This window comes from Gymnoscopelus braueri (assembly GCF_963280865.1).
Source record: "Gymnoscopelus braueri genome assembly, chromosome: 3".
Classification (NCBI taxonomy): Eukaryota; Metazoa; Chordata; class Actinopteri; order Myctophiformes; family Myctophidae; genus Gymnoscopelus; species Gymnoscopelus braueri.
In genome coordinates this window covers 20,140,984-20,168,380 of record NC_137612.1, presented here as the reverse complement: position 1 = coordinate 20,168,380, position 27,397 = coordinate 20,140,984, and the positions used below count along the sequence as shown (strand labels likewise).

The window sequence follows — 27,397 nt, the reverse complement described above, 5'->3', positions numbered from 1 at the left end:
GGTGTGTGTGTGTGTGTGAGGTTGTACATAAACGGCTTTTCCAGACACACCTATTTCCATGTGAGCTTCCACGTGTAACTCACATTTGTTGATCTGTGTTGACAAAACACTCAGACAGTGTTATGAATGTGTGTGTGTGTGTGTGTGTGTGTGTGTGTGTGTGTGTGTGTGTGTGTGTGTGTGTGTGTGTGTGTGTGTGTGTGTGTGTGTGCTCAGGTGCTTACTCTTGGCTAGAAGTGTGAGGATCACCCGGAAGTCAGGATATCCCACCCACGCCCATGAGAGCATCCTTTCCTCCCACACATCCGTGATTCAGACACTATTCTGGGGCTCACTGCCCACGAGCCCTATAGGATGTCCAGCCTGTAACCAATCAACTCATTACTCCAGTCAGCGAGGGGTCCTGATGTCGGTTACTGTACAGTGTGACTTACACTGAGCCTGCCATCTGTTTCTACACAGTGCCAGGCTGGACACTCTGAATCAACATGTACAATACGATGATGTCAACTATATACTGTAACTGGAAACATGCAACGTAGGTGTGAGGGCCAGCCTGAACTCTAGATGTGAGGGCCGCGTAACGGGCCGAACCTCTAGTAGTACATAAAAGGTAATCCTTTGTATTGAGATAATTTGTTTTTATCATTTAAGGTAACAAAAAGTATAATTATACAGTATATATATATATATATATATATATATATATATATATATATATATATATATATATATATATATATATATATATATATATATATATATATTAAAATCTGTGGTGTGTAAATATCAACTTAAATCTGATCTTTATTAATGTATCACTACATACATCTTTTTTTTGTCTGTCAGAATGTCACATGTAATTTAGAAACCCCATTAAAATCATACCATACAAAAACAAGATTTCTTACAAATTCAAAACCTGTATTGTGCAGACAATAAATAGTGCTTACAAATCGTTTTTTTTTTGTCTTCTACACAGACATGGTTTTTCCATTGAAGAACATGTACACAATCAATATGAAACTGAATCAACTCAATCAGTGAAACCCAAACACATCTTGGGATGTGACTAATGGTACTGGAGTGGGACAGATAGTCGGTCACATGCACATTTTCTTCACTTCCATCAAAAAGGCCATCTTTCAAAAGAGTCAGTTAAAAAAAAAAAGAAGTCTTTATTTTTTCCTATGGTGGACATGACCATGTAGCTCCTGCTCCTCTGAATGGGTGGAAAAAAGGTAAGGAGATGTTCCTCTGAGCGTTAAGGGGAGCTGCATGCACCTCCCTCTTCCAGCAGCTCCGAATCTGGAGACATAGCCTCCGTGGTTCACTGCACCCAAATATCAGGACACCCAGGGACTGTGGGCTAGGGCACTGGAAGACTCCATGCAAGGTCTTCTTTGACAGAACCAGACATCAGCAACTCTTCACAGAAGAAACACTTGCTTGCTATGGCCTGTGGAACCTGCCAAAGAAGAGGAAAATAAGAGAATTTGTGAGTGTCTTTGACTGAAATAATAATTTTGTCCGATTTCCTCAACCGAAACCCTATAAATTGAGGAATGGACAGAGCTCTTAAGCTTTGGCTTTTCTTCAGCCTTGTGTTGGCACTAATTCACAGTGCAGAACTATGTACACATTTTATCATAAAGCCTTCTTCAGTGTTATAGTTACTGTACTTGACTGGAAAGCTGAAGAAGGCTTTGGGCCAAAACACAACCGTTGTTTTGTATGCTGCCTGTGCCAATTAAATAAAAGTGCCGGAAGGATATTTCAGAGAGTGCTGGTAATCTCTCTGAGTGTTAAATAACCTTTCTAGACCATGCACCCAGTAAAAGGTTACTCGAAGAAACTTAGGTAGTGCAACAAAGGAAAAAACAAAGGCACTCTTCTGGTGAAAAAGTTAAAAAGCCTATATTCAGATGGCTATTTCAACATTGAAATGAATTAAGAAACTCTGAGAGGGATACAACCCATGCGTAGCGGCCCCACAACCATCTTCAGGGTGTTAAACTTAGGTAGTCATAAGAAAAAGTTTGTAAAGTTAAATATATCTTTTTGCATTAATAGCAGAGAGACACATGAGAGTAGGTTGAAAAAACGAACGAAAAAGCTATAGGGGCACATGCGCACGTGTACGTGCACAACTCGTCCAGCCTATTCTGGGTCCAGCCCATTTGGCCCGTGACCTAAATGAGTTTGACACCCCTGTCTTGAATATATACTAATTCACAGCACACCTATTTTTAGCTCCTTATAGAGAGCTAACATATTGCGTAAGCAAAACGTAAGCTAAATCTGTGCGCACATTCATTATATTTGAAGGGTGGAGCAAAAGGCTGCAGCTTTCTTATCTCCAGAGGGCTACATGTAGCTAAATCTGACCAAACCTTACACTGTGCATACACACTGATCTGAAGGTGTAGAATATTCTATATGAAATATTCTTTGCACACTTTGACCCTGATGAAAGGCCACATGCTGAAAAAAACCTGTCTTATTTCTATTGCATACTGTGGCTACAATTATTTGCCTTTTTATGACACAGTCTTGCATTGACCCTTACATTGCCGCTCTATTCCAGACCAATCTAAAGCTGCACCTGTTAACCGTTACCCGTGATTTTCTACCCATTACCCGTGAAATACAGATAAGGGAACTGGCACTGTCCCTAACCTCGCGTCACCAGTCTTTCCACCTCGGAGGAAAGCCTGGTATGCGTTACTAAAGACCTGTGTGATCCGGTCTAGGCCACGCCTACTGAAAATAAATAAATAATAATAATTCTCTTTCCGGATTGTCGCGATCCGGTTTTGCGTGCCGCTTTGTTTTGGTTCCCCAATCCCTATTTAAATGGAATAGAATTTCCCCGTCGGATAATACAGACGCTAAATAGTCTCCGGAAAGTACACTCACATTTATATTTAAAAAATAAGCGAAACTACGCCGCATCAAGGACTTTATCCGGATTGTCGCGATCCGGTCGCATGATGACGCGGATGACGCGCCTGGTGACGTAGGGCTACTTCCGCTCCCGACCGGATCATAGACCCGAAAAGCATTGCTTCCCAGGCTACACTGTCCCTAAACGCTATTCTGCACCTGCTAAACCCGCTCTCCATTACGCCGACTCCGTTATTTGCGGGTGGAGGTGTGGTCGTGGGCGTGTTGTTGCTATATCCCCAAAATTGCTATTCTGCCCACACACCTTTGGGAAAGGGCACAGCGGACTCTAAAACCAATGAGTGTCTGGAGACGGTCAGGGCGCACAGCGCGCACCTCTCTCTACTAGGCTATTATTGTCAACAAATCTCTGTGATTATAATGTTCCTATAATCAGCAGAAGGGAGGGTGTCAATTCCTTGTGTCAATTGTATTTATAAAAGATATTTTTTTATTTAAAGAAGACAATTTGTGCATCGCGCAATGCAATGCTCCAATTTACACACGTCAATTTTATTCATCAATTACGCAGGAAATAATGAACTGATTACAAAAATATAAAATTCTCTCTAATCAGTAACATGTAGGTGATACTTATGTCTATCAAATGTGGTTTTATTGAAAGGCAATCAAAGTCCAGGAGCTAAGTCCATGTAAAATCCCTACCGTGCGGCTGCAGAGTTTGTGAGAAAATAGGCAACCAGGTCTATGAAAACAAGCCCAAAAGAAGCGACTGTAATAGGCCACATGAGCACTTCAAACCTATATATGTCGTCCATTAAACAATGTGCATATTTATATATGTTGGCTATTTGCTACTACGATTTTACAAGCTCACAACCGTTCTACCATTATTTACAAGCAACTTCAGAAAAACAAGACCAATGTGGCTTATAATAATTAGACCAGGCAACACTGCAGACAGGGAGATAGGAGAGCGTAAGATTGGATTGGGGATAATGGCTAGCACAGTCTTCTCTTAAAGGTAATGGCATCTGGCACGGTGATTGGTTTTATCATTGTAACGCCCAAACCACACCTATGCATAATGTAACGGGTAGTGCAGGTGTTTTGCGGGTAAAGCAGGTGTCCTAGAATAGCAACTTTTGCGGGGGAACGCCCCTTGCCTAGTCCTAAATCCGATATTAGTGGCTTTAGCAACTTCGGTCTGGAATAGGGCCCTTACAGTAATCACCGAACACCCAACAAAAAGTTCCAACCCAGTCATAGCCACTGACCTTGTCAGGTGTTTACTGGAAGTATGAACTTCCATCTCATTACTTTTGAACTCGTTCAGCTCCTTCCTGATTGCTGCCTGTAGAACAAAAAAACAACAGCCACAACAAGCATGAGCACAGGTGTGTCCCATTATATGTAAATGGTGGTGCTCAGGTGTCAAAGCTATTCAAATGAAAACGAGCATGAATTATATATCCAATGAAAAAATGGACAAAACATCTGAGGCTTATAAGAGAAATAGGCCAGCTTTTCAGAGTTTCAATTGAGCAAAATGTCAGTGACATACAGTAGCATCAACATACCATAAAAATGAAGCCATCAGTAAATAGAACAATTTCAGCCGCTGCTTCACGTGGTATATAGTGCTCATGGTATTTCACAAAAAAAAACAATTTTCTGGGACAATAGCCTGACCTCAAAAACAGAGAGGCAATGTAGAGATGTCTCGTGAGCGTACCTTGTCAGAAGCGGACAGTCTAGTCCAGGGCTTGTCAGCCCGTCTGTCATAGTCCTGAGCTTTGGCAACCTCCACATAATCACTGAAACGAATGAGGATCTTTCTGTCCCGCAGCTCGTCCACTGTTGGCCTCTGGTTAAGCTGGGAAAATGAAAAACAGGGGAGAATGGCGCTATAAGAGATTGCTGTAAAGTCAAACCCTGTATATCATTTAAGTTAAAAAGCAGTGATGGTCAAACTAAAAACGAATATAAATTGTAAACTAAAGAATATTATACCATGTCCTGATCTATGGACTGAAACGTCAGCTCATTTTAATATAATAACGTTTTTTCCAGTCCTAGACAGTAGTGATGAGCGGGCCGACCCGTAACCCGCGGGTCAACCTGTGGCGCGGGTGGTCGAGTCAGGATTTCAGAGGCAATTATGCGGGCTGCGGGTGAGCGGGTCAACCGCTCTCACACGCAAAAAAAAAAGAAGAAATCACATGCTCAATAAAACAGTTTGAATACACTTGGGGTGTATTTTCTAACCTTCATGATTTTACAGATTTATAGGTACGACCCGCGGGGCTCAACCCGCCCCGCAAGCCATAGATTTATATATGGGTTCGCGGGGCGGGTTGAGGTGGGTTGGGTTCCGTGGCGGAAGACTACTAGACTATACCAGAATCCCTAAAGAGATTTGAACTATACCAGATGCCAGGGTGTATAGAGGTCTGAAAACTATACCAATATGTATTCAGAAATTTGAACTATACCAAAAAGTATTTAGAGGTTTGAACTATACCTAAATGTATATTGAGGTTGGAACTATATCAGAATGTATATTGAGGTTTGAACTATGGTATATCAGCCTGCTTATTGAGATTTGAACTTCAAACTATCAGGCTGTATATTGAGGTTTGAACTATGCCGGGCTGTATAATGAGGTTTCAACCATATCAGGCATATTGAGGTTTTATATTGAGTTTTGAACTATACCATGATGTACAGTATGTACATTGAGGTTGAACTCTATTTAGTAATATATTGAGGTTTGCTTGTGTTTCGGAGCATTTGAGTTGCATCTTCAGTGTAAATGTGCAGGAGTGAATGTGCATGGGTCACTGTCAGCAAGTGATTGAATTGCTAGGATTCACAAAGTAATCCTTACCTTTCTATTGAGCCGCTGTTTGATCTCTCTCCTCTCCTCCTGTTCAGACTGGTCATTTCTTTCTGTTACATATCAGAAAATGGGAAATCAGAGATTCTCAAGTGGTTTTATATCAAACACTTGAGTTTAATAGTACAGAGCAGACAGTACAAGGACAAACAGGACATCACACACTGTCATAATAATGATAAGCAGATTATACAATCTAATGTATTCTGTCACAAGTCACAAAGATTTGATTTGATGCTGGGACAGCGAACAGCAAACACTGAATCCAGTCTGTGACGATCTGTGCCAATTTGTCCCCTCCGCTCCCTTTGTACTAAATACTTTGAACAGGTGGATTGGAACTATGGTCAAGACAGTCAGGACTCAGGACACTTGGGTTGGCTTCAAGCCTTTGAGTGTGTGTGCGTGTGCGTGTGCGTGTGTGTGTGTGTGTGTGTGTGTGTGTGTGTGTGTGTGTGTGTGTGTGTGTGTGTGTGTGTGTGTGCGCGTGTGCTTGCGTGCATGTGTGTGTGTGTGTGTGTGTGTGTGTGCGTGCATGTGTGTGTGTGAGAGAGACACAGAGAGAGAGAGAGAGCGCGCAAAGGAGATTGGCAGATTAAGGCTCGTATTCAGTAGGATTCGATTAATCAGATGGAGCAGGAAGATGGTGCTAAATTTGTTTTTAAATCTCTGTATTTATAACAACTATCTGGACCTTAAAGAGACGGAAAGTGTCAGCCTGAGCCAGTGGCGTTCCCAGGAATTACGTTTAGGGCAGGCGAGCCCCCCCCCCCCCCGCTCCGAAGGGGGGGGGGGGGGGTCTTGCCTCTATGGTGGGTACGCCACTGGCCTGAGCTGATTAATTAAATGTAATGCCATTGTTGAGTTCTTCCACTGGCTGTGGTTCTGAGTTATGAACGTAAAGGGGTAACACATCATGGATCCAATGTAGGTTTAATCTGTATTCCCTGGCTGCAGCTCAGACTTTAAGTGTCCTAATAGCGATCATGGAACCTAAATAAAGTGTGTTCTTTTGCATGCACATGTGACTGTGCTAAGGGACAGAGAGAGCTATATAAAATTAGCTAAAACAGACAGCTGCTGTGGGTCAGGCTCACAGGTGCAATGTCTGACGTTAGAGCCATGGCTGTCTGACTCACCTACATACGCAAAAAGAGCCACAAAAAGCCAGCAAATGGCTTTCAAGCTTCTTAGATGAAGAAGTCACAGTAAAAGTGTCATGATCGGTCCATGTGATCTGAGTTGACTGTGCTGCATCCTAGATTTTACTTTTTGACTTTGTGGATGTGAAGTGTCAAGAATAGGCTTCGGCGCAAACATGGGGTTAAATTCGTTCTATTGCTATGCCACCAGAATGTGGAATGCCCTACCAGCAGACATCAAAAACTGTCTGCAATTTGCAACTAGAAAAGTATATAAGCTTAACACCATAAATGACCCCCCCCCCCCCACCCCACCTCCACCCCAACTGTTTACTGTACATACAGTGTTGATGATGTCTTGTATATTGTTGTATGTCTTTATGAATTGAATACACAGGACCACAATGGAAACAAGCCATTGGGGCTTTTTGTGTTATTATCCTTTTAGCATCATGGTATAATCGTACCACTGTAGGCTACTATTTGCAAGCTGTTAATAAAGTATTCAATCAATCAAATCAGGCATATATTTGCGTTACTGTAGTTTCTTATATCAGATCAAGCCTTTTCCCCAAATGAAAGCTAAACTTTTTGTAATTCAAAGAACTCCAGGACATAATCTGGTGTAACTGACAGTTCACTGTAAATCACAGTAAGCTTGGAAATGTGAACCAAGTAATGATAGAAATCTATGTGAAAATAAATGTCTTCATCACCAATTAACTTTAACAACCACACATTTAAAATCTAAAGGATAGGCTAATTTACTTTTGGCCAACCACTCTGAAACTTCTTGGACTGTTGGACTCTGATCAGCTATTATCATTAGATCCCAATAATAAAATCGATGATTAAATTAAACAGGGCTACTCACGTTTCAAGATGTTTCGACCCTCCAGTTCTTCAGGTAATGGCCTCTGGCTGAGTCTCCTACGAAAAAACACCAAAATTACGTTCTGGACCATTTTGGATCCAGTTTCACTCCCGCCCCAAAGTCTCTCACTGTCTCACAGTCTTTAGTTTTAATAGCTGCACATCAATGTGTAGATCGAGCACCGCGATCTACACATTTTTACAAGAAAACACTCCCATCACGTCCCATCGTGAGAGCAAAAACCGACTTCTTTTACAAAAACTCGAAGCCACCTCCTCATCGGGGACTAAATAAAAGTTGCGCGTTTATCACGCGACTTGTCCTTCTATGATTGAAGCCATCATCATCATCATCCCGCCTACAACAAGGTACTGGAAAAGTTGAATGAACAAAAGCGTAAACGATCCCAGTAAGAGTACAGTGAAAGTGAGGATCATCAGTAGAGTAAGTACAGTGAAAGTATCCGTTGCTGATGCTGTGTGTGCACAGTGCGCGCTCCTCTGTGCTGCTGCGCTCTGTTCACTTCAGTTCTGTTCTGCCTCGCAACCTGATGAGAGTAGTAGATGGTGCGAGTGTTGCCAGGTGGGAAAGAAATAAGCAACCAGTTCTAGGAAAACAATTTTATTGGAAAACATATTTTTTGGAAAATAGCCATAAAGTGATATCACTTTATGGCTATTTTCCAAAAATTCTAGAGAGAAAATGTGGAATATTTTTGTAACATCTTAACAAGACACATCTTGTATGGGGGTCCCTGGCATAAAAATATTTTCAGATGGGGGTTTGCAGAGTCAGACAAATACCGGTACATATTAATTTGGGGGTCCTTGAAAATGTTTGAGAACCACTGGTTTAAACAACATTACACAGCAAGCCCAAAATAAGCACACTTTAGAAACAAGCCCAAAAAAACGCAACCCGAAGACTACCAATATTTACAAGCGACTTTACAGAAAAGCAAGCCCAAAGTCGCTTATAATAAGCCGACATGGCAACACTGGAGAGTGCCGCTTGCTGTGGAGAGAGGAGAGCCCGCCCCTTTGTTTTCATACGTATTCATCATTTGTGAAGGGGCGGAGCCGCCGAGGAGGAGATTCCCTTAGCAAGCCTTCATCAAAACTGCTGCATAGACTAGGATCGTAACATAAGAAATATATTACAATTACAACTGTAGAGTACATCAGCATTGTCCCTAGTCCTTGAGATGGCATTTGATTTGACGAAGTTTGACATACCTAATAATGAATATCAGATCTGCTGTAGCGTGGACTATATATTCATAATTATATAATTAAACAGCCTGTGTGTGTGTGATGTATAATTTACAATATTGTATTATTGATTAGAAAAAGTGTAATATATTCTAATACCTAACAAATATAACATAAACGAAATAATTGATACATAATCAAATGTGCGAATAAAATAATACAATAAAATCTGACATTCTTCCAAATAAAGCACAGCCCCGTAGTTGAGCCAAAACAACATTAGAGGGGCTGTACTGGTATGACAAAAATACAGCACATAAATTCTCTGCATGCCACAGCATCTTAAATCTAAGATTCCATAGATGACTTTCCAAGATGAATGCCTTATTGCCTTCCCTACCCCCAACATACACACTGTCCAGGAAACCAAGTTAGCCACGCAGCTGTTAAGATGCAATGCTGCGGCTTCCAAGACCACACTTCAAACAACTGTGCCAGCTAGATTCAAATACCACCGAGGTGGAAAAAGCATTGGGGAGCGTTCCCAATAAATAAGAATGTTTATCTGAGCCAGTCTTGCATCCTTCATTTTGGAGTGCCGCTTTTTCCATGGTATTTGAATCTAGTTATATTCATAGCTGAGCACCCAATGCCTAAACACAAAGGCATCCAGAGGAACCGCACTTGCTTTTTCTTTCTTAACAGTGCCAGCTACTTCTAAAAACAAGAAGAGACCCACCCGAGCGCCCCCTAAAAGCCACCTTTCTAACCGACCAGCAAGGGGTCATTACATTGTACCCATGTACCCTGCACCTCAACTTCATTAGACACCCCCCACAGCTGACTGGGGAGAGGAACAACATGCCTGGCTCGCATCCAGTGTCCAGACACGGCTCAGTCGCCTGACCTTTTTAGCTGAAAGTGCTGGCTGAGAAAGAATCGCTGTCTTGGAAAGAGACATTAGCTTTGTGGAAATGTTGAATCTATTTTGGGAAAGCTCCGCCTTTTCTAAACATTGCTGACTTCAGCCCAGTTATAGTGCACAGGTGCATTCTAGCAACTTGGAATGTGAGCTCAGAGCATGGGAAAATGTAATGATAAGGAAACCATGTCCTAGTGATGTATGTCCCCTACAATTTACTCTTCCAAAATCACAAAGCTAGATCTTGTCATCAAAGGGTTAGGTGGAGTTAACATAGCCTACTGTAAAACATTCCAATATTAGCTGTACATGACTGATTGTTAACAGTCATATGTATATTATGCAAACATCAGACCTCCAGTCTGAATGAAGCACCACAACAGCACAGCGGGCATCAGTAATTGGAGGGCATCTGTGATCCAGGAGATTGAGCATAACCAACACATACAGTAACTACCTCCACATGTGTCTGCTACAAAAGCAGTTATTCTTAGAAACTAAAGGTAGGAACTCATTAAATAACTTGAACAGACCTGAGTCTTTTATTGTTGTTACAGTTAAGGTGCTGCCTTTACCTTGACTACAACATTTTGACAACATTTGTGATGTCATCCTTTATTTTGTGCAATTATTTTATTTTAAGTCAAGCTTATTCTTACTTGCTTGCCATTTTGACTTTCTTGCTCTATAATTTGCTGTTACAAGGGTATCATCAATAATTACATTTCTATAATACTTTGGGATAGAAGGCTATACTATCTGGGAGTTTGAGGTCATGTCATTTCATAACCACCCTCTTAGATCCTTAACCTGGCCTTAACCACACCAAACCTATACCTAAACTTACCAATTTCTAACCTAATGACTAAACACAATCATTTGAACCATATACTTATACTTAAAAGGCAAGGACACTTTGGCAGAGGTTTGGGTTGTGTAGTTACTTAGCCATGATGTAACTCCAAAGGTGGGCGAGAAAACAAAAATAGTTGCTCCAACCTTGACTTACATTGTACGGTGAAACAGCTCTCAAAGTCACTCTTTTAACCTGTAAACTAACACAAACATAGTTGATTCTGACCATATAGAACATCACAAAACCCAGTACAGTTTTGTTTTGAAAAACAAATGTCTATATAATCTGAATTTAGGTTGGCTCTACTTGGCTCTGGCTGTTTGCACGATGCATTGTGTGTATGATACTGCTAATACCAGAAATATACCAAGGATATTTAATGAATACTTTCAGAACTTTTGGAAAGAAGGCACTGTACAAACAAACAAAACAAAATCCATTGGGAAAACTGAAGGGGTGTAAGAGCATTTGTTTGGTCATAGAGTTCAAATGGCTTTTTATTCCCAGCCTTCTACAGTCATTTACTCTTCTCGAGTACTCATCAGCTGCTTGGCGAGATGTAAAAGTTCCTCATTTGTTGGACAACTCACAAGCATGTCAAAGCGATGTGCGCATTGTAAGAGCAGGGGCTGATAGGAATGTCACCAGAGGAAAACGGGATGAGTCAGGGGCCACGGGGTGGACAGTGGCTTGCTATTGCCCACTGATGTGGAACCTAATGCCTAGCTCTATCTCTACAGTAGCAAGGTCTGAGGGTGGGAGCGCTGCTATGGCTGAATGCATTGTCTAAATGAGCCCAGGACAGCCCGAGGGCAGTAGAGTTGCCAGGGGAAATTAAAGGAATCCTCTTTCATCCAAGAACACCGGAAGTTTAGTGTTTATGTAACTTAGACAAAGTGCAGATCTGACATCAGGTCTTGGGTGTTTGAATGTTGACCTGAATGTCTCGTGTTACTCGAACATGGACCTGAAAGATGGAGTGCACATGTATGGGTGCATCTTGATTAAAGAACACAGGGCATGGGCAATCATTTTCCACATCACACACAACACCTTACAGCATCAGCAGTCAAATGACTAAGATAAAAAATAAAAGAACCTCTATAAATAGCTCATGGCTCATGCACCATAACGTCTACCTTGTTCAAAGGCCTGCTGTGCTATTGATTACAGATGAATGGTGCGCATTCAAAGACAGACTTGATGCCTGCTTTATATAGCCTATAAAAACAAGTATCAATCGTTTATCCAAGCACATGTGTGACTCCAAGGCTTTGCCCTTTACTGCATGTCCACAGATCACGGAGGGGGGCATGTCTGGCTATAGACAGTCCACTGTGAGCACAGCATGGTGGCAGCTTCAAACAGCCCAGTTCTGGTAGGAGCAGTTTAGATTATAGTACTGTAGCTATAACCTTTCAAATACAATAGAAATGTTTCACATTCATTCAATCATGAATTAAAATAATTGCAATTGGATCCAAGAAAACAGTTGGCGCATTGAAGGTCAAGTTTACGGATGGCATTGGCAATTGAATCCGCTCGTTCTAATGTGAAGACTTGAGAGAAACTGACACACAATTTCCCAATGCCTTCTGTGTCTCAAGAGCTCACTCTCAAAGGCTATAGAAAAACTCTGTCAACCTTAGAAATCATCAAAGAAGCCTACAGTATCGTCCTATACCTGCAACGCATTTCAGTTCACGAGTTCATCATATGAATGCAACCGTAAAATCCCATCATGGTGATGAATCATCCCATCTGGATTCCATAATCCTTTCTTTACTGTGTGGTGTCCAACATGATAGGTAGAAATCCATGAAACTATTGTGAAAGACACATTTTGGGGGTATAGCCTGAACAAACAATGAATAGACCACAACCATTAGTGAACTATTCTGGGACATGCAGTGTGATCATTGGTTGTCTAATCCCGAACGGTGCAGGAATAGAAGGTTATAAAAGGGGCGAAACATCACAGCTTTCACTGGGTGGGCTCGACATTTGATGTTTCAATTAGAGGGTACTAGCTTAGTAGCTTGTAGATCTTTAGAAATACAAGTGATTGTGTACAGTTAATTACTGCATGTGTGGGCCATGGGTGGCACGTAGTGGTGACAGCGTGCAATTAGAGGGATTTTGGATCAGACCATATATGCACAACCAGTGACATCCGGTGCTTACGTACGTCCAACTGCTTTACAATATCTGCCAACTCCAACCCTATAATTGTGCTGAGGCCTGGTGGTGCTGCTGCTCTCCATACTGTAGGCTCAAATACAGGCTGCTAGGGTGGAAGGGAGATGGGGCCTTTGCATGGGATCATATAGACTCAAATAGCACATGTTGTCATCATAATTCAAACCCTTATTTAACCAGGGTTGGGAGTGGGAAAAAACATCCGGTTAACCTTTTCCGGTTAACCTCAGGTATCAAACTAAAGAGTTTGCTAAAGAAGTAGTCTAGTTGACGGAAAACACCGACCCTAGTTTGCAGTTATAGGGATCAAACATTAATGAGCAAACATTGACCAACAGTCTATTAAAAGCAGCAACGCAACTTTCATTATGAAAGCCCTACGTATTAACATCTAATTCTATGTGACCGCCACCACAACACAGCAGGTAAGCCTTGTGAATGTATGTTTGAAGAGAGAAATACAAAGTACCACAGTAATGTTTTGAGGTCAAGAGAAGCAAAGGAAGGCAGCCCAATGAGTGTCAGTAGTGTACCTGTAGATATGAACTAACTCACTGGCCTCGATCGACTACCAAAAAAAGCAAAATAATTTCCCCAAGAAACGAGAATAAATGCATGCTACTTTATGCCCCCAGACAGGCTCGGCATTAGTCATACAAGTACAATATGAATCAATGAATGTGCTCTGCTCTTATTCTAATTGAGTGAGGGGTCTGGATGTTGTTAAACCAATCGCTTCACTGGCTGAGTTCTCTTGCTGGTCCATAAAGAAAGAGAGAGGGAAGCCCTAACGTTAATATTTCATCATAGTGAAAACAGATTATGAAAACCGTCACAAACCACACATATTATTCCCCTTTAAGATCGTTTAAAGATCATTTCCACTTTATTGGAGTAGAGACTGAATGGATGGGGGCGGATAAGAAAGACAAATAAGGCTGACTCTGAATCCGCATCATTTCTCTAGTCCACTGAAACCATGAATCGTGCCAATGGCAAATTTCTAACTGCTAATGATGGATTCTTACAGTCTACTGCTGAGCGTCCATTTCAACGCAGGGATATTTATAGGGGCCCCAGGAGAGAAGCCGTATGTGGGTGCTTGTTCTCTCGCTTCAGTTTCACACACTGAGCTATAGTGTCAGCAGAAAACGCCACAAATATCCAATTATTGGCTTCTCTGTGGCTCAGTGGTCTGAAGCACATACTTTGCTTTCCTCCCTCTCTCTCTCTCTCCCCTCTTTTGCATGTCACTCGCCTTCTACATACTACTCACATCCAATACAGCACCAATATGCCCCAAAAAGGCCCTAAAAATACCCTAAAAAGCCACCTAATTATCCTCCTCTCACACTGCCAGATTCTAACAGACATAAGGGGCTTAATACATGTGGGTGAGGGGCCTATCATCATGAATAACTCAAGTCTCCTTCACAAATACCCTATACCAAAACTGAATCCGAATCTGTAGGAAATTTGGGGGACTCATGCCTTGTATATGTTCATCTATGTTTTATAGATAGTAAAATCACGCGTCACAAGGAGCATGCTGATTACCCAGTCTTACTCAGTCCGCTGTTCTTAAATGATAATCATCTGAGTCTACAAGCAGAGGAAGACAAAGAGGTAGTGATGTAGTGTTAGTGTAGATGCCTGCAGTAAGCTGATGATATCTCTCTTACGAGAGCCCTGTTGGGGAGTGGGTTCGGTTCCAACTGAGGGGATGGCAGGCACAGTCTCTCTTTTGGCAGAGTGAGGGAGGGAGGCAACTGAGGTAGCTGGGGTTAGTGACGTATATGAGCCATTGATTATGGCTGGTGCCGCAGTATATCACTGATGAAAAAGCTAAATATAGATATAGAGGGTTTCCCTCCCCTGTCCCTGGCCAACCCACTGCTCTGCATTCTGCGGCAGCCTGCAGGTGAAGTAATATAAAATCAATGCAGCACAGAAACATGCTGTGTTGTTCCATAATTGCATCACAGCCCATATAAAAATACAGTCAAACAAAGACATTTGCAGCAGTATTGTTGGCCGCTTGAACCCTAGCATCCCTATTCTGCAGAGGATATTTGCCGAAAATAGCTGATCTACAGTACAAGCTCACGCAGTTTTTTTTTCGGGGAAGAGATTTAGTGTAGAAATTATAAATTCACAGAAATAACGTAGCTGTCGTTCATGGATTTGAACTAAGTATGTTGTGGCTGATAGCGATCCCCAATAAATGCGGTCAACAAAAATGATCTCTCCAAGCTCACCCTACCCCCCACGGTCAAACCAGCCTTAAGGTGAGCAGGTGAGGACCATTATTTGTAAGCTGCTGGAGGCCACCCACAGAGACACTCCAATCATCAAAGTGCCAATGCGTTGCCTACAACTATCACAAATCAATAATCCAATCCAGTGCACAAATACAAATATAAACCCCATTTGGCTCCTACACTAAGTATATAGGGTTTAAGTGGTTATGATGCTTATTGCATTTTCACAACAGAGCTGAAGTACAGTTTTATTAACTGAATCAAAGTTATATGTAGGACGCAATGCTTGAATCCCAATGTAGCCAAATCATATCTACGTTATGTGATAATAAAGCAACCGGGGACAACTTAGTCACGTTCGCTGTTGAATACCTGAAACAATACCTGTATAATACTGACAACTGATGTGTGTGTATACAGTATGTGCATGCGTATGCATACTGTACATGTAGCCAATAATAATTTGAACATGTTCACATCACATTTCATATTTATATTTATTTCTTTAAAAGATGTACCTTTTATAGGAGATCAATTGTATATTTTGAAATATGTATTTCAAATATGCATATTTACTGTATGGGGTGCATGTTGTTGTTGTTGTTGTTGTTGTTGAAGAAACAGGTGTTTTCAGTGTTTTCAATAGAAAAAAGGACCCCATCGTACAAGTTGCACCATATTCTAAATTCCATGTGTCTTTTGTTTTTGGAATCAATGTACTTTGTTAACAACAGCTGTTCAATGCACAGCATGACACATGCAGCCCTGCAGGCTGTCCTGTTCCATCGTAGCACAACACTACGCTGTGAGGTCCTCAGCAGCACATGGCGTTCTACGAATGAACATGTCCGCCTGATGAATTCAGTGTGATTCATACAATACAGGAACAAGATGGACGTTTTGGTTTGGTTTGCCAAGAGGCGTGAGAGAAAGGGGGAGGCGAGAGGGGGGGGGGGTGGAGTCCAGGTTACTGCCAGTGGCCAGGCCAGTCATGTAAGTGTGCAACAGGTAATCAAACAAACCGATTTTAATCATCCATAATTGTTTTTTTTAAATACAATTATCAATTTTAGGTAAAAAATGTAATGGAAAATGTTCAGAACATTTTGTAAATATAAAGTATGGCTTAAGTGGTTAATCAGACTAATCACTTTAGTTAGATTATTTGAATTGTTTCGTGTGGATTTGTTGATATATATTCAACAAAACAAAACAAAAAAACAACAACAAAATGATCTTCTCGGTTATTCGATGAATCGAAAAAAGTCAATCAATTGAACAATCACTTCGAAAATAATGGATAGTTGCCAGCCCTCCGGTCATCCTCTCCTACAGACCACCACAGAGTGAGGACTGGAGTGGGACATGGTACTGGAGGAGCACATGGTGCTGTCATCTAAAGTAAGACAACAATGGCAGGCCTCAGCTGTCTCCTGTCTGGAGCAACAGCTCCGCTCATGTTGGCTGACCATCAGTTAGCTATGCACACCTGTGCTGCCAGTCCAGACTGCACACGACTGACTGCAGAGACATACAGTCCTGTCAACACCACCAGCTACACCTCAATCTTACTCAACATGATTTATATTTTACTAATCCTGTTCCTTTCTTCTTCATTCATGGAATGACTTATTTACATTTTATCTTATTTAACCCATTAAGACCGGGAGAGCATCTGTGTCATTTTAGATTTTTTTTTTGTTGTTGTTTATTTTATACTAAAAATAGCAGATCTACAAGCTCATAGCGTGGCACTCAGTGCTGTGCTATGAGCTTGTATATCTGCTATTTTTTTTATAGCCAAATGAATCTAAAATGACAGAGATGTGTTTCCGGATTGAATGGGTTAATTATATTCTCCTACACACTTGCTTGCAGTACAATCATTTCATTGCCTGCTAATCTTGCTACTAACTGTGTTGTATGCAACAATAATGGCTTTATTACCTAACAATAATGCCTTGATTAACTTGAGATTAATTCAGCTATTTAAAATGCTTGTTACACACCACACGTGGCTCTTTTGCTTGCCAGGGATTAGTCAGTTCATTCCAACTGTGGTCCATGTTGACTTCCCATCGAGATGTCTCCGGAGAGTACATCACACTATAGTGCGGCGTCGTTCATTCAGTACATTCCGATAAACATACATGTGTGTCTGGGCTTTGTCCTGACCTGATGGACCAGCTATAGTGCATACAGTACCTCCCATAACCCAGCACACGCTACAGTCACACTTTCCCCTCATGACACCCGATTGATTATTTCCTGTGCCCGGCCGCCCCGTTACGTAAGACTAAACGGGGGTTGCCATAACATAATGTTCCTGTATGGGTAGAAACCTCATATGTCAAAAAAACGAAATAGAAAAAAATAAACCGTGTTCCAATGGATCCAATGTAGTTATCATTTAATCACAAGCTCTAGTCAATACTTCTCAGTGGTTAATATTTATAAAACCCACAGACAGACTTAACCACTTCCATGTTCACTAGTTTCACTAAGTAAAAGTGAAAAGATATAAAAGACTACAAAGCTCACAGTGAGTCGCAATGCGTTGTAAGCTTGTAGGTCTGCTATTTTTGCTACTTTTGTGTGACACTTAGGGTATTCATTTAGAAAAACTAAAAACTAAAAACATAAAACGTTGAAATATGGAGATACAAAACGAGGTTTCTGCCCAACAGCAACGATTAGAGGATGGGTGTAATACGTATAGCCTTTTTTTAATACCTCCTGCTGACCTGCTGACTTCAGGCTAAAATGCCTCCATAAAAAACAGCATTGTCATCCCTTTAGGAACACGTACAGTAAACAGAACATTGCACCAATGTGCCAGGATAAAACAATATGCTGAATAATGCACCTACAGTATATTCCTTACTGTGTTTTCAATTCATTGACAATTATTCTCTCTTCAACTGAGCAAAGTGGTCTGCATTTCGATGGAACACCGACTAATATTCATAACACTGTCTGAGTGTTTTGTCACAGATCAACAACAGATCAACAAATGTGAGTTACACGTGGAAGCTCACATGGAAATAGGTGTGTCTGGAAAAGCCGTTTATGTACAACCTCACGCACGCACGCACGCATGCACGCACACGTACACACACACACACACACACGCACACGCACGCACAGCTGGCCTGCTACTCGTGCTATTCAGAATGGCATGGCACACACAGCTGTTGAATGCCCTGGGTGGGTAGGGTTGCACGTGGGGAGGCACGATGCTAGACGCAAAGATCCTCACGGTCTCTTGGAACACACCACCCTGATGCCTGACTTAGCTCTCACACCATCTGTTAAATTACTAGAACAACAAAGCCTCATCTGCCCTTTGCAAAATGATCTACGGTTCTTTGAACACTCTCTGCCATGCCATAATCTCACTCTGATGTCTTAATCTCTTCAATTAGCAGCCTTAACCTGAGATTACGCTAATCATGCACGAATACCGTGAAAGTGTACGGAGAAGGAATTGTGATAACCATTGTAAACCACTGTACCAATTGTGAACTCTTCTGTGGGGACATTACAAAATAAGTGAGTCTTTACTTCTCACCTTTTCACCACTCATATAGTGAATCATATCAGGGTAAAGAAAGGCTAACGTACAGTATACTTCATCGTAAGACCCTGTTCCTTGATTAAAAACTGATTTTCAACTGAAAAACATGTTATGTGACATGATGTGATTTGTGGCATTATATATATATAGTTTTTATTGTAGTTTTTTTTTTTTTTAATGCCATAGTAATGGCCCATTACTGTTATTATTATCCACCTGACTTTATTGCCAGACCCAGGGGGTCAGGCCTCCATGAGGCTTTGTCTGTCCCTCTCAACGTTTTTCCTCCCGGTTCAACGTTTTTCCTCCCTGTCCCTCTTTTTGATTGGCCAAGCTTAGCGTGACGTAGTGCTCTGATTTATGCTTTTCACTTATAAGGTGGTTTGTAGGTGTGTTACGTACTAGGAATTTATTCTGGGTCTGGCAGAACCAGGTCTCCTGGATTTATTTTTATCAAAAGGGGGTCAAAAGTATGCCCAATAATAGCCTATTATTGGGCAATGGGGATCCTTAGAGACGCTGCTGTGCTGCTGTGCCAGAAGCGCTTCCCTTAAAACGGCATAAAAATAAAGGGAGGAGGATAATAATAATAGTAATATAGTTGTAGGATGGCATTAAAACAATGGTAAAAAAAAAAAATCACACCCAGTGTGAAGTGAGCGGTGTTATTTAGAAACAACAGTGGTCATCACAGTGATGGAAGCTCACTTAAAAAAAAAATATTTTTGCGTGGTGCTATTTATAGGTTATTATTTCATCATGCGTCTCGCTAGCCAATCAAAGCAAAGGGTCTGAATAGAGTCAGCCAATCACAGTACAGGGAAAGACGAATTCCCAACCCCACTTATAGGAGCGGCTACACCGCTCAAAAAAATAACATTTAATTTTTTTTGTATGTAAATTTCGACTAGTCCCACTGGGTCAAATTAGTCGACCAGTAAAAATCACTAGTCGTGAAAGCCCTACTCTCATCTTGCTCTTTCTGCAAAACCATCTGGGAAAATGGTTCATGTCTAGTATTTTTCTTGACTGTAGAAAAGCACAAAACCAAACCAAAATCCACATGTCTGCATGATCAAGCCGAAGTATTAAAAAAGGCACAATCAATGAATGCCAGTACTTGCCAGTACAATCTGTTACATACTATAACCTGTGACACCTGTTTTTTTGTTGTTGTTTTCTTAACCACTTTAAACCATGCCCTATTTTGGGCGAAGATCTGGGCCTAATCTAGGCGAAGATTTTCAAAAACATAATTTATAACTTAAAATAGGTGATAGCGAAAATAGGTGATCTACATTGGCTATTTTTGTGATCTACATTGGCTATTTTCTGCATGCAGGAGCTGTTTGAGCCTAGATAAAGAAAGTATATGAACTCAGGGGAACTGCTATTTTTAACAACAAAATTGCAAGGACAAACACCAAAGAGAGGTGTATATCTGCCACTGGGGTAAACTTATGGAATAAACTGGATAATGAACTTATATATAAGGAAAAGTATCTTGTGAGGTCTTTTTGTATTCTGTATAATTGATGCAAAGCCAAATAAGGTTATTTTCGTTCTGTTTAGTTTGTTCTGATGTAAGACTTGCAGCATCCTCGATACTTGGTTTTATTTATTTTGCTCTTTTGTTTCCTTTTTTCTAATTGTGACAATTAATTTAAATATTAATAATGTGGGCATAATAAGATTCGGCTTCAGTCCATACCTTTTCGGTCAATAATTATCTTGTTGTCTTTATTCTGTATGTTCAACTGCTTTGTTAAATCATGAGATAGAGATACATAAACAAACTAACTAACTAACTAACTAAAACTAACTAAGTAGGCTACTGTATAAAATAAGGTTCAAGAGGTTAACATGAAGCACATTGATTCCACCTGGGATGAAATGTGCTAAAATTGGCTTAAGGGAGGACCGGCCGGGCGGCCGGCGGGCGGGCCTCTGATGTCACGCTCATGTCACCATGACTCAGCCATAACCATATGGAGTTCCCAATGCAGAAAATATGTGTTGTCTAACCTCAATGTGTCATCATGGCATCAGGCACAAACAAATCACTCAGCTCCATATGTGGGCACAAAAGGGGGCATGCCCATATATGGGCATATACTGATGACATCAGGGATCTCCATATATGGGCATACAAGGAACAAGGACTGACAGATACAGAGATCTCCACATATGGGCATAAAAGGGACAAGGACTGATAGACACAGAGATCTCCATATATGGGCAAATCAGCATGCCCATATATGGGCATATACTGATGACATCACTGATCTCCATATCATAAAGGGGACAAGGACTGAGAGATCTCCATATATAGGCATAGATGTCAGTCTAGACATCTATCAGTCTAGACTCTCTAGACTGACTCTAGATGTGAGGGCTGGTGTAGCGGCCCGAACCTCTAGTACAAATATAATTGACTTGACTTGATAATGCAATTTACTTTTCGAATTGGCCAAAGGCCTGAAAATGTATTTCAGTACAGAAAGCTTGTGATCAATTTAAACCCATATTTAAGGTGGAACTGTAAAAAAGAAGAAAAAGAATTATGCAAAGACCACCGAACAACAATACACAGTAAGGTGTGAATAACTTTGGCCTGGGCCGCGGTGTGGCGTTCCAGGCACCCTAGGCTGCAATGCCAGTCTGACGGCGTGTCGCGGGTTCGAGTTCCGATCCCGACGACCTTTGCTGCGTGTCACTCCCCATCTCTCTCTCCCCATTTCCTGTCAGTCTACTGTCCTATAGGCATAAAAGCCCAAAAACAAATCTTTAAAAAAAAAAGGTGTGAATGACTTAGTAACTGAGGTATTACGTCAACCGCACAAAGGTATGACAGACATGTTAATGATCTACAGAGGGAAAGAATGAAAGAGGCCTGCTCAACTTACTAATTAAAAAATGGGTGAACAAATGAGTTATTATCATTTATTATTAATAACAATAACATCAAATGAAAGTTATTCATTTGATCACAATGCTGATTTCATCTGGAGTGCTGGAATGCACTAGAGTGAGAGTTCTATTTCCCACACATAGATTATACTATGTTCAATCCACCTGTGTTAACCCAGATTTTTGTCATATTTTGACACCTCAGACATCTGTCGAGTGACAAAAAGCTCACATAAACACAATTTCATTCCACAAATTCATCCTCTGTCGGACTGTCTTTGGAGAAGGTCCAGGACACAATGCTGTTACAGATGATACACAATTACACATTAGCTATATTTTGGATTTCCTTGTGGTTTTCCAGGAGGTCAGCTTACTCTTATCTGTGTTACATTATACTGCTTGGTGTTAAGACTTCTCCACTGTCAAAATGTCAATGGCAAGCAAGTCAGCATTGTAACCGTTAGGTGAAACATTCCACCTGGGTGTTGCATAAGACTTCCAGTAGATGCTGCACTGTATTATTCAGTGAGAATGAACCCCAACTGATTGTTAATCCTATTTAATTCCCCACAATAGCACCCTCTCATCATTTACATAACGTCGCAAATAAGATTATGTTCTCTGGTGCATTCCTCCTCAGCCTTTCACAAAAATCCTGTTACATACGCCAAAAACTCAGACCGCTTGACCCAAATAAGCTGCACCTGTGGCAGGTTAAAATAAAATCGTGGGATTTTGATTTACTAGGACAAGGCAATTAAAGTATCAGTTGTTTAAGGAAAGCTATCTCTTTCCAACAGAGGTCAGATTATTTCCATCTTTGAAATATTCATGAAGGCAGTGATGAGGCCCTTACACGGATGCACGCACACACACGCACGTACTCTCAATGAGCCTTAATGAATACATTAAAAATCTAGTGTAGGTAACAGTAGATATCATTTCATGCAGCATACATTTTAACGTTCTGAATCAAAGAGAGCACGAGATATGGAGTTAGAGAAAGACAGAAGGGTACGTCAACATGCATGGAGGTTTTAGCAGTGACAACATAGACAATACATTGAAACACATGAGCCCTGTCCATTGACACCTCTTGATCAAAAATCGAGGTTAACTGGGCATGCTCAGCATTTTGATACATGCCATAGAGCATGATATGATATCCATTGCTTAATTGTATCATACAGTAAACCTGTATGGAAGCAGATGCAATTGCATGTTTCTCTACTCAGGCATGCAGGTTTTTCCTTTAATTCGATACCCATCTGTATATGATGTATTAAATGTATGCATTGATCACTGTGTAAAGTGTCTTGTAAATCCATATCTGCTGGGCAATGAAAAGGTACCCAGCCGATATGGTGGTTAAAATCAATCAATCAATCAATCAATCAATCAATCCAGTGTAGAGGCAATTCTCAGGTGTTTCAGGACAGGGGGGTTGTTAATGGTTGGTGGTAAACAGTGGTGGACAGTAACAAAGTACATATACTTGAGTACTGTACTTAAGTTATTTAAGTATTTTGGATATTTATGACTTTCACTCCACTATTTTTCAAATAGTGACAATAGCAGATCTACAAGCTCACAACGTGTCGCGTTGTGAGAGATCTGCTATTTTCACAATTATTATTTTTACATTTCTGTAAAATCTTTTTTATGTCTAAATTCCATTACAAGCAATGCATTCATATTAAAAAGAAAATATACGTTGTAATTTATACACTTGGATACTGGATTAAAAAAAAAAGCACTTTTGAATACTTTTTAAAAGCAAGTGCTCCAGTACCTTAACTCAAGTACAACTTGTAGTTGAGTAATATTTGATTTCACAGAACAGAAGTCTTGAGGTCACTTCTGTTACCCCGTGGGTCACAGAGTTGTTTGCCCCATTCTAAATCCCATAGACTTTTTTTCCCTCCACATCATGTTAGAACTGTGTTCCAAAAATAAACAAATGAGTAGCTTTATTAATTCGGCAGTGGTACCTGGAAGTTGCGTTGGAAACTAGAGTAGGAAACCACGTGACTCTCTGTCCCCACTGAAGCACGTCACGCTCAGTAAAAACATGTTTGTTTGATGAAACAACTGAGAACTGACAACGCTACTCTCCAACGGAAAGAAGAAATCCAGTGCAACACAACGTGATGCTGATTACGTGCGACGGTAGTGCCGTAATCCGCACGCATGTTTAATGGGAGATGTAGTCGTTGGGTCATTTTTAAGCCTACGAACTGTGGTCAATTTGTAGGCAGGCCCTTTATTTTTGAATTAATACCCTTTCACCATCAATTGATGCTTCATATCCATTCAGTAAAATCACTGACCTCATTTTTTGTTTTTGGAACACAGTTCTTATACTCGTGATTTAGAATTTAGAATGGGGAAGTGACGTTAGACTTCAGTGGACTATTCTTTGACTCAAATACTGGGGTTGAGTACTTTGTCCACCACTGGTGATAAAGCAACGGATGGGTTGAGATAGTGTGTAGATGTTGAATGATGAAACAGACATACATGGGACACAGTGAAGAAGGGGAGGGGTAGAGGGCTGATGACGATGAACTGGACGTGTCGACGGGTAGCCGGGTCCACACAGAGCCACTCACTTGGCCAGCTTCGTCTCGATTTGCTGACGGATCTCCTGGCGCTCCTGGTCGCTGCGCATGGGGAAAATGTTGCGATCCTCCAGCTCCTGTTTGCTGGGCCGGTTGCGGAGTTTCACGGCCAGCAGCTCTTTCCTCATTCCGCGTGGAAGTGTTCCTGTTGGTGGGGTTGTGTTGTTTTGTTATTGCCGGAGCATTAGCAGCAAATTAGGGTCACCAGCCAAACCTTTGTGTCTGCCCTGCCGCGTTTCGCGGCTGAAGCTGCTAAACTCAAACCAATCGTCACACAGACGGCTTTTGTCCATTCTCCTAAGATCTAAAACGAATCGTCACACAGGCGACTTTTGTCCATTCTCCTCAAATCTAAAATTAATCATCACAGACATTTTTTTGTCCATTCTTAACATCTGCCGCGTCAATTGGCCTATATCACAGTGTTAATCAAACAATCATGTACTAAGTTCTTCAAAGCTGTGGACATAATAGTTTCTGTAAAACAGGCATATGTTCATGTTAACGTACAGTAGTTAATATATTACGTATGGCATAGTATTTTAGTATTGGTATTACTATTAATATATAATAATCTAAAAGTGAAATACAAACACTCGTTTACATTGAGTCACGGGCAAGGTAACCTCAGACAGCTGTTTATGGGTACTGACATACTCGATGAATTGAATTAAATACACAGGACCTCAATGGAAACAAGCCCTTAGGGCTTTTGTGTTATCCTTTTAGCACCATTGTATAATCGTACCACTGTACTATTTGCAAACTGTTAATAAAGTATTCAATCAATCAATCAAATTGACATCACTGGCCGACTGGCTGGCCATGAATTAGGACTCTTTATTTTTTATCCACTCACACGATGCCTGGATTATACTGGCTTTATACATTAATTATTTTGTGAATGTGTGTTATTATCAGCAGACCTACCGGAGATAACTGACTCATTCCAACTCTCCTGGTCACTGTAGTATTCATCCATGCGCCGGTTCTCCTTATTTTCATCAGATTCCTTCTTGCTCTCTGACTCGCCGACGGGCTCCTTCTCGGTGCTGGAGGTGCGAGACAGACGGCCATCTAAGCGCCGCTTCGGAGAAAAGCGCACCTCCTTCCCCTGGAAGCTACAGTGACAGTGCAAAAGAAAAGCCTACTAATCAATGCTTTCCACTTACATAGTAAAGTTCAGATGGCACATATCATGCAAAACCAAATATGTGGTTTATGAATTGAACTGCCTATGGTGATTTTACTGCTCTGGTAAAACAAAGAGAGTTAAACTCCTAAGATCTCTGAACACAAATGTAACATCAGGATCAACAGGAATCATGGCAAAGAAATCCCCTTATATAGGGACAAGGCCAGAAAGATAGAGATCTTCATATATGGGCATCAAAGGGACACGGGTAGGCACAAAACTGAAGGGAGTAAAAACTAAGTTTTAGACATAAAGCCTTCATCAGTGTGCAGTTACACCCATAACTGTGAATCTAAACGTCTACTAACAGTGGGTCACTAGTAATTACCATCTGGTGTAGGGAGATTGCTGTCTCTGGAAAAGCCAAACCAAAGAAATCCCATAAACCACGTCAATACATTTACAAATAGATAAATAAAATAGAATCATGTGGATCTCGGGATCCACATAGGGATGGAATGGCTCCAATTTGGATCTCCGACTTCATATAGTCAGCCTGTGATGTCAATCATCATTAGTGTATAGCGTAAACAGGAGGGGGCCTTGACAATATAGCGCCTTAGGGGACTCTGGTCAACTAATCATAGGGTTCAAGTGGTTAAAACATTGTTTCGATTTAAGGATAAATCCTCTTGCACAATACAATTCTCCCGACAAATACGAGTTTATTGCTGATGGTGTGAGAAAAGGCAAAACCATTTTATTCCTAAAATGTATTAATTCTGTTCTTTATTTTTCTGCCTTATGCAAAGCACACTGACTTTTTACATAATTGTACCCAAAATACACAAAACTGTTGACCTGTGTGTCATCTATAAAGAGGGGTAATTTCCTCATCATGTCCTAAAACGGTGATGAAAGTCACAGGCCAAACATTTTTATTTTATTTATTTTCTGTAGTGCATACAAAATGGCACATATTATTTATGCCTGAGAGTGCTGGCATCTTTTCATCCTGGGCATAAAGAGCCACCATACAGATGTACAGCAGAGATCATATCTAATCCTGATGTTGTTACCTGTCCTGTCTGTGTTTGCTGGCCAGGGCACGGTGCAGTTCCTCGATGATGCAGCTGGGGGGCAGCTTTGGGTGTAGCGCCAGGTGAGGGGACCCAGTCGGTGTGGAGATCCTGCCTCGCAGCAGGGAGCCCTGTGGATCTTTAGGAAGAGTGAAGTTCCTGGGCAAAGTGGCTGGGGACTTCTTCACCGGTACCGGATGAGGGCCTGCATGGTAAGGGGAGATTTCATATTGTGATACAGTGCTGACTTGGGTCATTTTGTCATCTTGTTACGTAACATATCGAATCTTTGTCCTGGCAGACCGACCTTCTAGACTGCCCAGTCGGGTGAGCAGTTTGACCGGCATGTTGGGTGGGGGAGGGGTGCTGGCTCGTCTCTGTGGTGGGGCCGTGGTGGCCTCCTGTTTCCCCTCAGGGGCCTCCACTTTCCCCAAGGATTGGTCTTTGCTCGGGACAGTTAGTGCCGTGCAGTCCTTCTCTATCTCCACGCTCTGACCTCGGTCTCCAATTGCATTTGAATGTTCTGTCAGGTCTTGTACTGAAATTACACAACAGCAACAACTTCTTCAACCATGCCCTAAATGATGAGAAGTTGCGATGGTGGCGAGGTTAAGATCTGCTTCAGTGATATTTGGCTCCACCTTGTGGGCAAGCAATAGAACATTACAGTTACATAAAATTTGTTACATACAAAAAGAATTGCCAAATGCAAGGCTGAAAATAATTTGTCAACAATAATTTTCAGCTAGAATTATGACAGGCCCTACCCTAGTGTCCACAAGAATAAGAAAAATATGTGGA

At 41.2% G+C, this 27,397-nt stretch overlaps 1 protein-coding gene across 1 annotated transcript in view; it reads right to left on the bottom strand.

Moving 5' to 3' along the window:
* Positions 1-1,093: 1,093 nt before the first annotated feature.
* phactr3b (phosphatase and actin regulator 3b) overlaps positions 1,094-27,397 on the bottom strand; it is a gene marked incomplete at its 5' end in the record, with an annotated part of 45,948 nt that continues 19,644 nt past the window's right edge. Inside the window, 9 exons of the mRNA XM_080423465.1 lie at positions 1,094-1,468; positions 4,185-4,261; positions 4,643-4,783; positions 5,798-5,859; positions 7,823-7,878; positions 24,374-24,527; positions 25,313-25,503; positions 26,597-26,801; positions 26,904-27,134. Of these exons, the coding sequence (XP_080279591.1) occupies positions 1,453-1,468; positions 4,185-4,261; positions 4,643-4,783; positions 5,798-5,859; positions 7,823-7,878; positions 24,374-24,527; positions 25,313-25,503; positions 26,597-26,801; positions 26,904-27,134 (1,133 nt within the window). The 3' untranslated portion in view covers positions 1,094-1,452. The remainder of the gene's footprint in view (positions 1,469-4,184; positions 4,262-4,642; positions 4,784-5,797; positions 5,860-7,822; positions 7,879-24,373; positions 24,528-25,312; positions 25,504-26,596; positions 26,802-26,903; positions 27,135-27,397) is intronic.